General features: G+C 45.6%; 1 protein-coding gene across 1 annotated transcript in view; it reads right to left on the bottom strand.

Annotated features, from left to right (window-relative positions):
- PDGFRL (platelet derived growth factor receptor like) overlaps positions 1–10,426 on the bottom strand; it is a 181,903-nt gene extending 171,477 nt beyond the window's left edge. The window contains exon 1 of the mRNA XM_075849624.1: positions 10,243–10,426. Within this exon, the coding sequence (XP_075705739.1) occupies positions 10,243–10,297 (55 nt within the window). The 5' untranslated portion in view covers positions 10,298–10,426. The remainder of the gene's footprint in view (positions 1–10,242) is intronic.
- Positions 10,427–15,376: the final 4,950 nt, after the last annotated feature.

Below are 15,376 nucleotides of genomic sequence, written 5' to 3'. Positions count from 1 at the left end.
CAGGGATGTATTCTCAGGTGCTGACTGATTAGTTCTGGGAGTTAACCCCGCTGTGCCTGGCAGATCCTTTACACTCTCAGGGACTATGCCTTAGCCCTCCAGGAGACTTTCAAAGCTGTTCTGCAAGTGGACCCGCATGATGCCGCGAAATCTGATAAAATCCTTTGTGAACGCTTCATAGAGGGAGCAGGGTCCCAGCTGCTACAAACTCAGCTCCGCATGCTTTCAGCCCAACATCCTGGCATCACCTTTCCCGACTTCAAGACCTTAGCCATCCAAGTCCTGGGCACAGATCAATCACAAGGGGGCACTTACCCCTACAGCCTCCTTCCAGAACCTGCTGGTGGTACCCCTTCAACTCTGGTAATGCCATCACTGGGTACCCCACAAGTGACCCAACTGGAGAATCGAGTCGACAGCCTAACACGGAGCCTGGAACAGGTGTGTCAACAGCTCAAGGACCTGACTGCCCAGTCGCCACCACCCAGCAAACCATCACGGAGCAGAGATCTCTCACCTGAACCTTGTCCTAACTGTCCAGGTCCTGAAAGGCCACCTCCGGACAGAGCTGACCGCTGTGAGAGACCCATCTGTCAGTACTGCCGTAAATATGGACATACCAAGGCCCAGTGCTATCAGTTAAACGGGCTACCCACGAGGCAGAGGGCCGCCCCTCGGGAGGAAAAGAAGCAGGTCCAAACAAGTCATCAATGTGTGTGCCAAGGTACATCTCGCCCTGCCCACACATAACTGTTCAGCTGAACGGTGTCCCATTTGAAGATCTTGTGGACACTGGTTCTCAGGTAACAACCCTACAAAAACGGGCTTATCTCGAACATTGGGACTTATGTGACTTAATTAAACCCCCTGATACTTGGTTAAATGTTGTTGCTAGCAATGGTCAGCCCATCTCCCACCAAGGCTACTGGGAGCCCAATATTCAGATTGGTGACTTTAAATTTTCTCGTCAGGGTGTCATTGTAACAGATGTAGATGATCCAGGTTTTGCTACTGTGGTGTTAGGCATGAATATTTTAAGAAATTGTTTTGCTGAAGTGCTAGATGCTTTGCAGGTTTCTCTTCCCACAGTGCCACAAACAGAACAGAGGGTAATCCAGCATGCCATCCGGTTGCTCACTGCTCAGCAGAAGTTCGCCAACAGCAGAGGCGAAATCGACCGCATCTGCGTTAGAGATGCTCGACCAGTGATCTTGCAGCCTGAAACAGAAACCATTCTCTGGTGTCAAACTCGTCCTGGCATGGAGAATGAAGTCTACCAGGCTCTCGTGGAACCCATTGTACTGGATGGACATCCGCTAGTGAAAGCTGCTCACAGCATTGTGACTGTCTCCAATGGCAGAGTGCCTGTACGTTTGATCAACCTTGGTGACGCTCCTGTTGAACTTCACAAATTCCATCCTGTGGCTCATTTGCTCCAGCTTGCCCCAGAAGTCATCCTCACTGGTGAGACGACTGCTCGTCAGCAGACTACTCAAGCCACTAAGGAGAAAAGAAAAGCCTCTAAGGAGCTCTGGTGGACTGAACTTAACGTGGGGAATGCCAACACGCCCGTAGAGCAAATCAATGGAGTCCTGAACGTTGCCAAGAGGTGCCACCAAGCTTTCAGTAAGCATCCTCTGGACTTTGGCAAGACTACTCTGATCCAGCATACCATTCTAACAGGCGACCACCCTCCAGTTAAGGAGCGCCATTGCCCCATACCACCTGCGATGTACCAGCTGGGCAAGAAGCTTCTTCAGGACATGAAGGATACTGACGTTATCCGGGAAAGTCAAAGCCCATGGGCTGCACCCTTGGTCCTCGTCAAAAAGAAAGACGGTTCCATCCACTTCTGCGTGGACTACAGGAAGATTAACAGCATCACCTATAAGGATGCAATCCTCTGCCACGCATTGAGGAATCCTTGACTGCCTTGGGCTCTGCCGCCTACTTCTCTACCTTGGACTTGATTAGTGGATACTGGCAGGTACCTATGGTGCCCGAAGATCGGGAGAAGACCGCCTTTACCACACCTATGGGGATCTTCGAGTTTAACAGCAAGCCCTTTGGGCTCTGCAACGCAGCTGCCACTTTCCAATGGCTAATGGGGAGATGATTGGGCCACGAAAACTTCCAAAGTGTGCTCCTATACTTAGATTATGTCATCGTTTACTCAAGGACATATCAAGAGCACCTGCACCTCCTGTCGGAAGTCTTCCAAGTTTTCATCCAGCATGGCTTAAAGTTCAAGCCCTCCAAGTGTCAAGCCGCAAGTGAAATACCTCGGACCCGGAGAAGATAGCCGTGGTATGTAATTGGCCAACGCCAACTACCGTCAAGGAAGTAAGAAGCTTTCTAGGTTTTGCGGGCTACTACCGCCGCTTCATAGCTCATTTCGCTCAAGTAGCTGAACCACTGACCAAACTGTTAAGGGGATGTCCCAGAGAGCAGTACAACCGCAAGCTTCCCATTAATTGGACAGAACGTCAAGAGAAGGCGTTTCAAACCTTAAAGGACTTGCTCACCCAACCACCTATTCTGGGTTATCCAGATTACAGCCAACCATTCAAACTATACACGGATGCAAGTAATCAAGCTCTGGGTGCTGTGCTATCCCAAGTACAGGACAATAAAGAACGTGTGATAGCCTACGCCAGTAGAAGCCTCAGAGGTGCTGAGAAAAATGACAAGAACTACAGCTCATTGAAGCTTGAACTTCTCGCTCTCGTCTGGGCTGTAACGGAGAAATACAAGGACTATCTGGCGGCTACACCTTTCACTGTCTATACAGTCATCAATCCCCTAGCACATCTGAATACCGCAAGGATGGGAGCTATTGAACAAAGATGGGCTTGAAGACTGGCTAATTACAAGTTTATGGTAAAATACCGAAGTGGCAAGTCAAATATTAATGCAGACGCGTTATCTAGATTACCAACTGTAGAAGAACCACCTCAAGATGATGAGTGGGAAGAAGTAGAAATGCCACCCTTCTATTCCAGGTTTGCCCAGCAGAATAACATCTCTGCTTCAACTGATGGTGAAAATCCTCCCTCAACTCCTCCATCTGACCCACTGCAAGAGTCTTCAGTGTGGAAAGCCCTCCAGGTGGAGAGCTGAGTACTTGGTGAAATCCAAGACTACCTCGAGAGCGGAAGAGTTCCAACACGACTTTGGCGGAGTTACGCTGATCCAGAACTCACTCGCTTATGGAGGCAACGCAAGCGCCTGTTTATTCAAAAGGGCCTTCTGCTAAGGAATACCTTAGACCCTGTTACCGGAGATTGACTTCATCAGATTCTCATCCCGAGAAGAGATGCTAAAGTGGTTCTAGAAGCATACCACGATCGATCCAGCCATTTTGGAGTGCAAAAGACCGAAGCTACCATCCGAAGACGATTCTATTGGATTGGTATGCGGGGAGACATCGAGAGTTGGTGTCGAGAGTGCCCTGCTTGTGATCTAAACCGAGACAGACGTCGTGAGCAAAAGGCTCCACTCCACCCTATCAAGTTTCACAAACCAGGAGACATTGTTGCCATGGACCATGTGAAGCTGGCCCCAACTCGTTCTGGACACACATATGCACTGACCAATGTGATCACTATTCTAAATTTGCCATAGCTGTTCCAGTAAAGGACCTGTCGGCTAAAGTGTTCTGGTCAGAATTCATTTATCATTATGGGTGTCCCAACCAGCTTCTCACAGACAGAGGATCTGCTTTCGAGTCCCAATTGTTCCAGGAACTCTGCAAATACCATGACTGCAGAAAACTGCGGACAACCGCCTACCATCCTCAGGGAAATGGACTCTGTGAGAGGATCAACCAGATCATAATTGGAATGCTATGAACAGCTTCCTTGAATCGGAAAACTGAATGGCGTGAACTGCTCAAAGAGTTGATGTACACATACAATGACACCGTACATTGTTCTACAGGCTACACGCCCTTCTACCTGATGTTTTGTCATCAAGGTCAATTACCGTCAGATGTGGCCTTAGGTGTGCAAGTACCAGATTCTATCATTCCTTTGCCTCAAGAAAATTAGGTACATGAACATCAGAGACGCATGGCTTATGCCAAAGAAATTGTGGACTTCCGCATTAAAGCTGTCCATCAAAAACAACAGGACGACTATAACCAAAACGGTCATGCAAAACCCCTACAAAAAGGTGATAAAGTTTGGCTCAAGAATAATCACCGTACAGGAAAATTGGATACAAAATGGGAAGTTGAACCATATACCATTACGGCTATCCCATTCCCAGAATCTGATGTATACCAGATTAACAAAGCAGGAAGAGAACCACAGGTTGTTCACCGGAATCGGCTGAAGCTATGCTAAAAGAAAGTCCACTATCATCAGAACAACTAGAGTTTCAACCTCTTGTAGTACCTTCAGTTGAAGAGAGTTCTTTACCTGTTACATAAAGAGTGCTTCCAGGACCTCAGGACCTCATCTGGGTTCCTAATCTCATATTCCCTGGATATAGCAGAAATTATTCTACTCTGGCTGAAGAAATCATTCAACCACCAGGAGAATTCAGAGATGCTGAACCAACGTCTGAGTCTGAAACTACTTCAGTCAGAAGATCAGAGCGAAGTACCAAAGGCCTGCCACCTGCTGGGTACAAAGACTAAGCTATATTTCACCAGAGACTAGGCCCAAATGGCCCCAGCTAACTTGTAAAAAAATTATGTCATGTTTACAAGTATCTTGCACTTTATAACATATGTTTACTTGCACTATAGCCTAACATATCTAGGATATACCTGTTTACTATACTTTATGCAACTGTTTAAACCATTGTGCCTGACTGCAAAGCCATGAACATCTTTCCCCCAGAGAGACTTTCACTACTTATGGACACTTGGTGATGTTATATAGTGCCAGAGAGCCTCTGGGAATCCTTATTTTTGTTGCCCTAAGGTTATGGACTAACATGTTGGCCAATAAGTGTTGTTCTTATGGACATTATGCCAATAATGCCTGAAAGGTTCTATCCCTACAGCAGTGCTCTCTGAGTAACCACCCGGTTCCATGCACATGGGCTTCTTCTTGTGTTTCCTCTCCTTCTGTTGTTGTTTCAGGAACCATCCTCCAACTAAGAGGCGCTGAGGATGGCTTTCCTTAAGAGGGGGAGAAATGTTGTGTCCCAGTACACTCCCTACTTCCATAATAGGAGTAGTTGAGTTGTCGTATGATAGTAGGTTTGTCACAATGTAATAGTACTGTGTGTCAGTATGCCTCTGTATATCATGTATTTCCTGTGTGCATACACTGTGTATTTTTCCATGTCTTAATTGCTTTGCTGCCATCTATGGTTGACCAACTGTAAGTGCATGTGTGTAGGATTTCAATCACTCCTGAGACATAACAAGTTTTCCCTTCAGAAGCTTCTAGCATTCTGTGGGTGGAGACTTTAGCCCAGCCTACCTCTTAGCAGAGGGCAGGAAAACCAGAGCAGATGAGTTCTGGGGAGTCTAGAGTGAGGTGCCAGCCACCCATGCTGTGCAAGAGATGGCAGAGAATCTGCAACTATTTACCTGCCACGCCTAGGAGCTGCATGGTGAATCTCACGGCCCATGCAAAGCACAGATATTCCTAGGACCCTTCACCAGTCCATACAGAGGGGATAACATATACATTTCTACCGCCTCCGAGAAGTAAAGAGACTTTTGGTTAGCAGAGGTCTGTGTCTGATTTTGCTTTCCATTTTTGACAATTGACTTGCTGCGTGTCCTAATAGTAGTGCCCCAGGTTGGGATCATTATAGCTACCGTGACATCACTAATAAACCAGCCATTAGGGGGACTTCTACCCCCATCAGGTTCTCTCATAACATCTGCATCATCTGGGATACCACATATACAGCACCAGAACCAAGCTCAGTACATATATACAACTCCAGAACCAAGCTCGATACATATATACAACAGCAGAACCAAGCTCAATACATAAATGCAACACCAGAACGAAGCTCAGTACATAAATACAGCACCAGAACAAAGCTCAGTACATATATACAGCACCAGAATAAAGCTCAGTACATATATACAGTCCCAGAACCAAGCTCAGTACATATATACAGCACCAGAACAAATACAGTTCAGTATAGAGCCCCATTTGCAAATTCAGTTTAACCCCTGCCATATAAGTTTGTACGACATAAAACGACAGCTACCAGTATAGCCTGAACAATGGTTAGGATATGCTGAGACTTTCTGTTTAACAAAAAAGAATGCTACCATCCGTCATTCACTGCAGATCATACAGTGACTACAGTACTGATCAGTCACAGGGAGAATAATAATTTATATTGAATGACTCACAGGTGACGTCTCAGATTCTTTTTCTTTTTCTCTTCTCCATCCGGTCCAGATCTCTATAATGACTTCTCCCGGGCATGGCCCAGTTCTGCAGTTTGCAGCTCAGATGTCTTCGGCTCCTCACTTTTCCAACATTTCCGCACCTATAAACGAAGAGAAATTCTCATGGTGCCACACTCTATGCTTCTAAATATAATAGCGCCATACGCTGTGTCCCTGAATACAATAGTACCATACACTGTGACCCTGACTATAATAGTACTATACACTGCACTCCTGAATATAATTGCACCATACACTGTGCCCATGAATTAAGTTGTGTCAAACACTGTAAAGTAAAACACCACACACACTAACAATGTCCCCTGTAGATAGCGCCAGTCACAATGCCCCCTGTAGATAGCGCCAGTCACAATGCCCCCTGTAGATAGTGCAAGTTACAATGCCCTCTTTAGATAATGGCTCTTGTAGATGGCGCCAGTCACAATGCCCCCTGTACATAGTGCCAGTCACAATGCCCCCTGTAGATAGTGCCAGTAACAATGCCCCATGTAGATAGCGCCAGTTAAAATGCACTCTGTAGATAATGCCCCCTGTGGATAGTGCCAGATACAATGCCCCCTGTAGATAGTGCCAATTGCAATGCTCTCTTTAGATAATGCCCCCTGTAGATAGCGCCCATTATAATGCCCTCTGTAGACAATGCCCCCTTTAGATATTGCCCCAACGCTGCCCAGAAAAACCAAAAACATTCTCACCTGTCCCTGTTCCCACACCGTCCTCCAGCGACGTAGGACTGGTTAGAGACCAGACGGCGTCATCCAGCGTAACGGCGCAGTCGGCGTGATGACGTCATCGCGCCGACTGTGCCATTAGTAAAGCACACTGTCTCACCAGCGCTGAAGTAAGTAATTGTATTCGCTTTCTAATTACGCGGATACAATTGGGTGAGAGATCCCGCTTCACCCCGGTTCTCTGAACCGGCTGTAATTTTAACAGCCGTTACAAGGGAACTGGGCCCCCTTCCAGCCTCGGGCCCCAGGTATTTGCCCAGATTGCCCTCATTATAATCCGCCCCTGCACATAAGATAGTTAATTCCTGCTCCTTGTGTAGTCCTGTGCTCTTCTTCTTCAGTTATTCTGGGTGGCTCTCATCTCTCTTCATTATTGGGTTGACAGCAAAGCCACTTCAACAGTGTAATGGTGAAACGTGAGACAAATAGAAGCAGAGGTAAACCTGCCCAACACAATGTGTCAGCTCAGCTACATCTACAAGTCTATTACCAACCCAATACTAAACATTTGTCAGAGCTATCATTGTGGGGTTGGCCCCTAAATGCGCTGTGGGGTTCTATAATTTTTGTGTACAACCCTGAGAATAGAGTAGGGTGCAGAGAAAAACAACATTTTTAATGCGTGTTTACATATAGCAATCACTGGGAAGTAATATTATTGGTAAAACTTCTGATCAGTATGATACACTTTAATGCGCAGAAGATTGTTCATATGTATAGATTAGTAAAATATAATAATTAACATTAATTAAAAATATATCGAATAAAAAAAAGATAAATAGTTGTATTTTTCTGCTTTAATTGTTTTGTTCACTTACACAGTACATTATGTACCACCCTCCCTTACACATATGGTCAAAACACCATCCATAACTATTCTCCAGAAAATGTATTAAATGCATTTCGGAATAAATAAAGATATTATGTCTACATGTATAAGACTGATGGAGAAAAAAAAGTGCAAGTTTGTATACAAACACAAGCAATATGTGTCTGTTCTTTGTTCATGAAAATCATGTCTAGTTATTCAAACTTATTCCAGCAAGAAACACTCAAACAATAAACCTCTAATTTTTTACTTTTGTTTGGTATCATAATCCATCCAAAGCCAAATCCACTTGATGATGGGCCAGTTGGCTGCAGCAGTCACGTGTACGGCACGCCATCGCTTCAGTGATTTAAACAAGTGATTGACTTTGCTGAAACAAGTTCTCCATATAAATCTATAGTAAAGTCGCTACTTTTGACCCACATGGCTTTCGGATCTTCTTTTGCTTATTTCCTTAGCTGCTCTTTTCCTCTTTTTTTCTCTTTCTGTTAAATTGTATAATTAAACTCTATGGGGAGATTTATTAGGACTGGTGTTTCATAAGTAAATTGCAGCAAATGTGTTAAGAGGCACACAACTCTAAAGAAGTGTAGTGCATCTTGGGCTATGCTAAAGCCAGAAAGTTAAATTTAAGCTTGCTATAATTTGTGCTGCTTTTTTCAGCATTTTCTGGCCTAAAACTTTTGAATGGACTGGTGTTGGTGACCCCCCCCCCCCTACCGTAATGGTGAGAGTAAAGTCGCAAAATATGGCTCAAATATGGCGTTCTCCATAATTTGGCAACTTGATAGCTAGTTTGCTCAGGGATGCCAAATGGAAATAATGGACAGCATGGACTATTGACTTCATTCTGTGCCACTACAAGGAAAACAGCTGATCAGAGGAGGAAGCTATAAAACAAGCTGGCAAGAAGACTTACATTGTGAAGGGGTTGTCTAAATTAGAAAAAAGAAACTAGACCGTATAAATGCATAGCATTCTTATAATATTATTTCATAATAATTTAATAATTTGTTACGAAGATGGCGTCAACTATTTTTGCAAGAGTGATTTATCGAGTAAAGATTCTGTTATGTAGAAGTAAATAAATGGTCTTTTATTATGTTGTTAAACATGTTTTTTGTCTAGAAAAGGTGGGTGACAACTAATATGTCCATTATAGCTCCCACAAGAGTTGTCACCTAGCTCTCCAAAAGTCCTGATTGGCAAATCCATCTAGATTTACACTAAAAAGGGGAACAGGGGATATCATACTGTACTGACTATATAGGTTTGCCGTTTAAGAACCTAGGAAAACGGAGTGACAACCCTTGTGGTAGACATAATGGGAACTATGGATTGTCACTCATCTTTCACAAATTGTTAGACATGGCGGAATAGGAGTTTTTCTTGGCATCAAAACGATGAAAACCACAACAGACCCAATTATAAGTAAACTGGTTCCGTCAGTCGTCATTTGAATATGTCATATAATGGATCCATCCCAAGGTCATGGATTCCATTATAGATTGAAACCATAAGTCCGGTGGGAGCATAGCCTTAGAGTAAGATTCGTGAAGATCATTCTGTTAAAATAATTAAGATCATCCTATTCACACATACCATTGCGGGTTTTACCCTTGCAGTATTTTAATGTAGCGGGCAGATGTTACATTGCAGAAAACACAGGCTAAAAATGCATGTGAAAATTTTTTCCATAGACAGAGTTCTAGCCACATATCCTACAACTGCTTCTTTACAAAACCACAGTATTTAATGTACGGTTTTGTCAGTTTTTTTTTTTTCAGATGTAGTAGATGCGTGGATTCCTGCGGCACCACTACTGATCCCTGTGAACATCTAATATTAGTCCGTAAATACCAGATAGAAAAGCACACAGATCACACGCAGTTTGAGTGACAGGTGTACTAAAATGGATTTTCTTCTGTATGTGAGGACTCAGATTTTTTTTTTGTTAAAATCAAATAGAAAAGTTTCCATATTTTCAGAACATGCAATGCACAGTCACACCATTTCATTTAAAATATGTCCATATCCCATATACACATAGACAAGTCAGCAGTGTGGATTCCAGAAGAAAGTAATTTCAGTAGATCATATATATGTATATATATATATATATATATATATATATATATATATATTAATATATTAATTACATGTATATGACAGAAGTATCTGAATGCAGTTCACCCAGTCCCAGGGGCTGGGAACTGCTCAAGACTGCTCGGCTTGGCTACAAGGTGCTCTAGGACCTGACAGTAAGGAGAGTCAGTAAAATAACTCACCATTTTGTAGAGCTTCATGGACAAGAATCAAAGTAAAAATGACCCAGAGCTTCATTTTCAGAAGTAGCTTGGGGTCCCCCAAAGGAGTCGTATCCCCAAGACGGTATGTATAAAGAGCAAAGTCCCAGCTTGCTGTCAGTAAAGGGATGATGTAAAAAGGCTGCTAGGAATGTGGACTGCTGATTTGTATTTTCCAAAGCATGAAGAGAACCTTCTGAAGGATCAAGTTTCAAGAAATACTGGAAAAGAAAAAAAAAATCAAAACTTTTTTGAAACTTGCCTGCTCTCTGCTGGTTACCAGAGAAAATATAGCTTAAAATGCTGAACGTACCTCAACCATGGAATATGTTTCATGTATATTGTAACCAGTCATACTGTTATTGTAGCTGTTCAAGGCAAATGGACAAATGAATCTCATGAAACTGCATCCGTTCAGATTGGCCCATCACCGGACCAGACAATTCCATGTTGGGACAGGTTTTCACATGACATCGGAGCCTAGTCTCAATAGGAGATGATGGGCCTTGTCCTAGTAGGTCCTGATATGATAAGAGGGACCAGTCTCCATATGGCCTAAAAACGTCGAGCAGCAGACAACACCATCTGAAGTTTACAGTTAAGGTTTATTATTTTTTGGCTTATAATGATTTAGTCACTGACAATACTACCGTGTGTACAGCGAAAACAGCAGAGTTTGCTAGGATATTAACGTAAACATGGACTTTTTCTGCATAACTGGCGTTGGGCTCTCTGAGTAATTTTCTGCCGGCTGGGCCCAGTTATCCCAATGCGATTCTGTATTAAGAAAAATACGAAATCTTTTTTACATGCTCTTTCAAGAATATTAACCTAACATGGAATTCATTTTTAAAGTGGTTATATAGAATTACATAAATGCTCTGATGCCAGATGTGCATTTATTCCCTAATATATTCTCTCTCATGTTTCTAGTATACATATATATTATATACTTTAGCTGGTGTTTCTAATAATGCAATATTTATAGATCTACATATGTACTAAGTATGTATAACACATATAGAAACAAAATCTAACTAAACACAATGTATATGTCCTCATGAATACATATTCAAATAGTTGGAGCCACAGGGACATATGGTGCATCAAGACAGGCATTCAATAGTACAACACAATTAAAGGGGTTCTACATAAATAAGAAATATATTGAAACTTGTAGGAAATGGTACAATAATTGTCACGAGGCGGGGTGTGGACCCACTGGGCCATACCGCGTAGCGGGGTAGCAGCTGGCCAACTAGGTACAAAACAATGTCTATAGTTCAAAACGGGTACCTGAGGCAATAGTAGACAGTGGCAGGATCACAACTTGGCTTTCACAGCAGGTGATGCCGCGGATGCGGCGGAAGACACGACTTGGCTTTCACAGCTGGTAACGATAGTACGGGATACAGGGTACAGGCAGCAGGAACGGGCAACACTGGGAACTGGAAAACACCGGGAGACCTTTAGCAAGACAGACTAGGGAATATAACAACACTCAGGCAAGGAACCAGTGGGCAGAGCTCTTTTTTATAGTCCAGCAGCCATTGGGCTAATACCTGATTACAGGCAGCTGGACGCGTACTGGCCCTTTAAGGCCGTGCACGCGCGGGCGCGCGTGCCCTGCGGGGAGCGGCGCGAGGACCCAGAAGACAGCACCGGCGACTGCCAGAGGAAGGAGGACGCCGAGCAGAGAGGCGTCCATGGCCGGGATCGTCAGGGGGTGAGTCAGAACGGCGATCGCCGGCCATGGACGTAACAGTATCCCCCCTCTTACGGCCCCTCCTCTTGGGGCCAGAGCGGGAAAGAAATTTCTTCACGAGGACCGGGGCATCGATATTCTCCTCTGGCTCCCAAGACCTCTCCTCTGGACCAAATCCCCTCCAATCCACCAAGTAAAATGTCCTGCCTCCTACTTTCTTGGTGGCCAGGATCTCCCTCACTTCAAAAGTTCCGGATGAACTGCCAGGAGCCACTGCGGAACTAGAAGTCCTGGAGTAGCGGTTTAGAACCACGGGTTTTAGCAAGGAGACGTGGAAGGAATTAGGGATCTTGAGGGTAGGAGGCAGTCGAAGCTTGTACGACACAGGATTGATCAGCAGCAGAATCTCGAAGGGTCCAAGGAACCTGGGGGCAAACTTGCAAGATGGCACCCTCAGCCGGATATTCCTGGAAGACAGCCAGACCTTTGTACCTGCAAGAAACTGGGGAGGTTCTCGTCTTTTAGTGTCTGCCTTTCTCTTCATGCGGTCCACCGCCAGCAGAATAGAAGACCGTGTCTGCTGCCATATTTGCAGAAAGTTCCTGAAGGTAGGATCAGCTGCAGGCACCTGAGACATAGTAGAGCCGGGCAGGGGTATTCGAGGATTTTGGCCATAGACTATAAAGAACGGACTGGAAGTGGTGAACTCACTGGTATGGTTATTATAAGAGAACTCCGCCCACGGAAGCAGCTGCACCCAGTCATCATGTCTTCTGGAAACAAAGTGCCGTAGGTAGTTCTCCATAATTTGATTAATCCTCTCAACTTGCCCATTGGACTGAGGGTGATAAGCTGAGGAGAAGTCCAACTTTACCCCGAGTAGGCCACAGAGTGCTCTCCAGAACTTAGAGGTGAACTGGACCCCTCGATCCGAGACAATATGCAGAGGTAATCCATGCAGACGGAAGATGTGTTGCATGAAGAGGTCAGCCAGTCGAGCGGCAGAAGGCAGGCCAGTCAGGGGAACAAAATGAGCCATCTTTGAAAAACGATCCACCACCACCCAGATCACACTGCATCCTGCAGAGGGAGGCAGATCCGTAACAAAATCCATAGCAATATGCCGCCAGGGGGCCTCGGGCACCGGCAGTGGTTGTAGCAGGCCGGCTGGTCTGGAGTGAGAACCCTTGTTGGCTGCACACACCGTACAGGAGGAGACAAAGTCTATGACGTCTTTGGGCAGCGTGGGCCACCAGAACTGACGGGCAATCAGGTCTCGGGTCTTACGGACACCTGCATGTCCTGCCAGCTTGGAACAGTGACCCCAGCGAAGGATTCTTCCTCTGTCTGCCAGCCGTACGAAAGTTTTTCCTGGGGGAATGCCTCTAACCTGCAGAGGGTTAACAGGGTAGATGCAGGAGGGATCGATAATATTCTGTGGGGGCTCCACAGTGTCCTCTGTTTCAAAAGACCTAGACAAGGCATCGGCCCTCACATTCTTATCGGCAGGTCGGTAGTGGAGTTCGAACTGGAACCGTGCAAAAAACAATGACCATCTGGCTTGACGAAGATTCAGTCGTTGAGCCGTCTGTAGATAGGTCAAGTTCTTGTGGTCCGTGAAGACCAGGATAGGATGAGCTGCGCCTTCCAGTAGGTGTCTCCATTCCTGCAGAGCCATCTTGATGGCCAGTAACTCCCGATCCCCAATCGAGTAGTTGCGCTCTGCAGAAGAAAACAGCTTGGAGTAGTAACCACATACCATCGTCTTGCCTTTCGAACCCCTCTGGTACAATAGAGCCCCGGCACCAATAGAGGAGGCGTCCACCTCTAACGAAAACTGCAGAGACACATCAGGATGGTGCAGAATGGAGGCAGACGTGAAGGCTTTCTTTAAGGTTTCAAATGCGATCTCCGCCTCTGGAGTCCATACTTTGGCATTCATACTCTTTTTAGTAAGTGTGGAGATGGGAGCTGTCAGAGAAGAGAAGTTGGGGATGAATAGTCTGTAGAAGTTGGCGAATCCCAGGAAGCGTTGTATGGCCCTTAAGCCTTGGGGACGTGGCCACTCCAGGACAGCCTTGACCTTCTCAGGATCCATCTTGAGACCCTGATCAGAGATATTGTAGCCCAGGAAGGGAAGAGACTTTTCTTGGAACACACACTTCTCCAACTTGGCGTAGAGATGATTCTCTCTTAATCTAAGCAACACCTGGCGGACATGGCCCTGGTCACAAGATCTGGGGAAAAAATCAAGATATCATCGAGGTACACCACAACACAGACATAGAGGAGGTCACGAAATATGTCATTCACAAATTCTTGAAATACTGCGGGAGCGTTACACAGGCCGAAGGGCATGACCAAATATTCGTAGTGTCCATCACGTGTGTTAAAGGCAGTCTTCCACTCGTCTCCCTGACGGATCCGGATTAGATTGTAGGCCCCCCGCAGGTCAAGCTTGGAAAATTTTTTCGCCCCCCATATACGATCAAAGAGCTCAGAAATCAACGGCAAGGGGTACCTGTTCTTCACCGTGATCTGATTGAGACCCCGGTAGTCAATGCAGGGTCGAAGGGATCCATCCTTCTTTTTGACAAAGAAAAACCCAGCTCCGGCCGGGGATGAAGACTTTCGTATGAAGCCCCTCTCTAGATTCTCTTTAATGTAGGCCGACATAGACTGTGTCTCTGGCAAGGAAAGAGGGTATACTCTACCGCGAGGAGGAGAAGAGTCAGGAACCAAGTCGATAGGACAGTCGTATTCTCGATGTGGTGGCAATATCTCTGCCTCCTTTTTGTCGAAGACATCAGCGAACTGAGAGTAACAAGGAGGTAGCCCAGACAAAGACTGAGGCGAAGAAGGCTGGGATGGAAGGACATGACCCAGACAGCGGTCTAGACACTTGGGACCCCACTGAAGAACCTCTCCAGAGTTCCAATTCAGGACTGGGGCGTGAAGACGGAGCCAAGGCAAGCCCAGCAGCACGGGGTTGACGGCCTTGGACAGGACATACAGAGAGATCAGCTCGGAATGAAGAGCTCCCACCTGGAGTCTCAACGGCTTGGTCACAGACAATACTGGGTCAGGCAAAGGCAGTCCATCTACCGAGGCAACGATCAATGGTCTCTCCAGCAAAACAGTGGGCAACTGAAGGAGATCCACAAGGTCTTGACAGATGAAATTGGCTGCGGAGCCAGAGTCCAGGTAGGTAGAGACTGGATGAGATCTCCCGCCAGCGACAATGGTCACAGGAATGAACAGCTTGGACGAGAATTCTCTATCAAGTGCAGTAGCGCCCAGGGTTGTCTCTCCAACCAATCCCAGACATTGGGGTTTCTTAGGCCTCTGGGGACACAGACGCACGACATGGCCAGCGAGGTCGCAATACAGACAGAGTCCAGAGGTGCGCCT

The sequence above is a fragment of the Rhinoderma darwinii genome, chromosome 1 (assembly GCF_050947455.1).
Source record: "Rhinoderma darwinii isolate aRhiDar2 chromosome 1, aRhiDar2.hap1, whole genome shotgun sequence".
NCBI classification, from domain to species: domain Eukaryota; kingdom Metazoa; phylum Chordata; class Amphibia; order Anura; family Rhinodermatidae; genus Rhinoderma; species Rhinoderma darwinii.
This window is presented reverse-complemented; position numbering and strand designations above follow the sequence as displayed.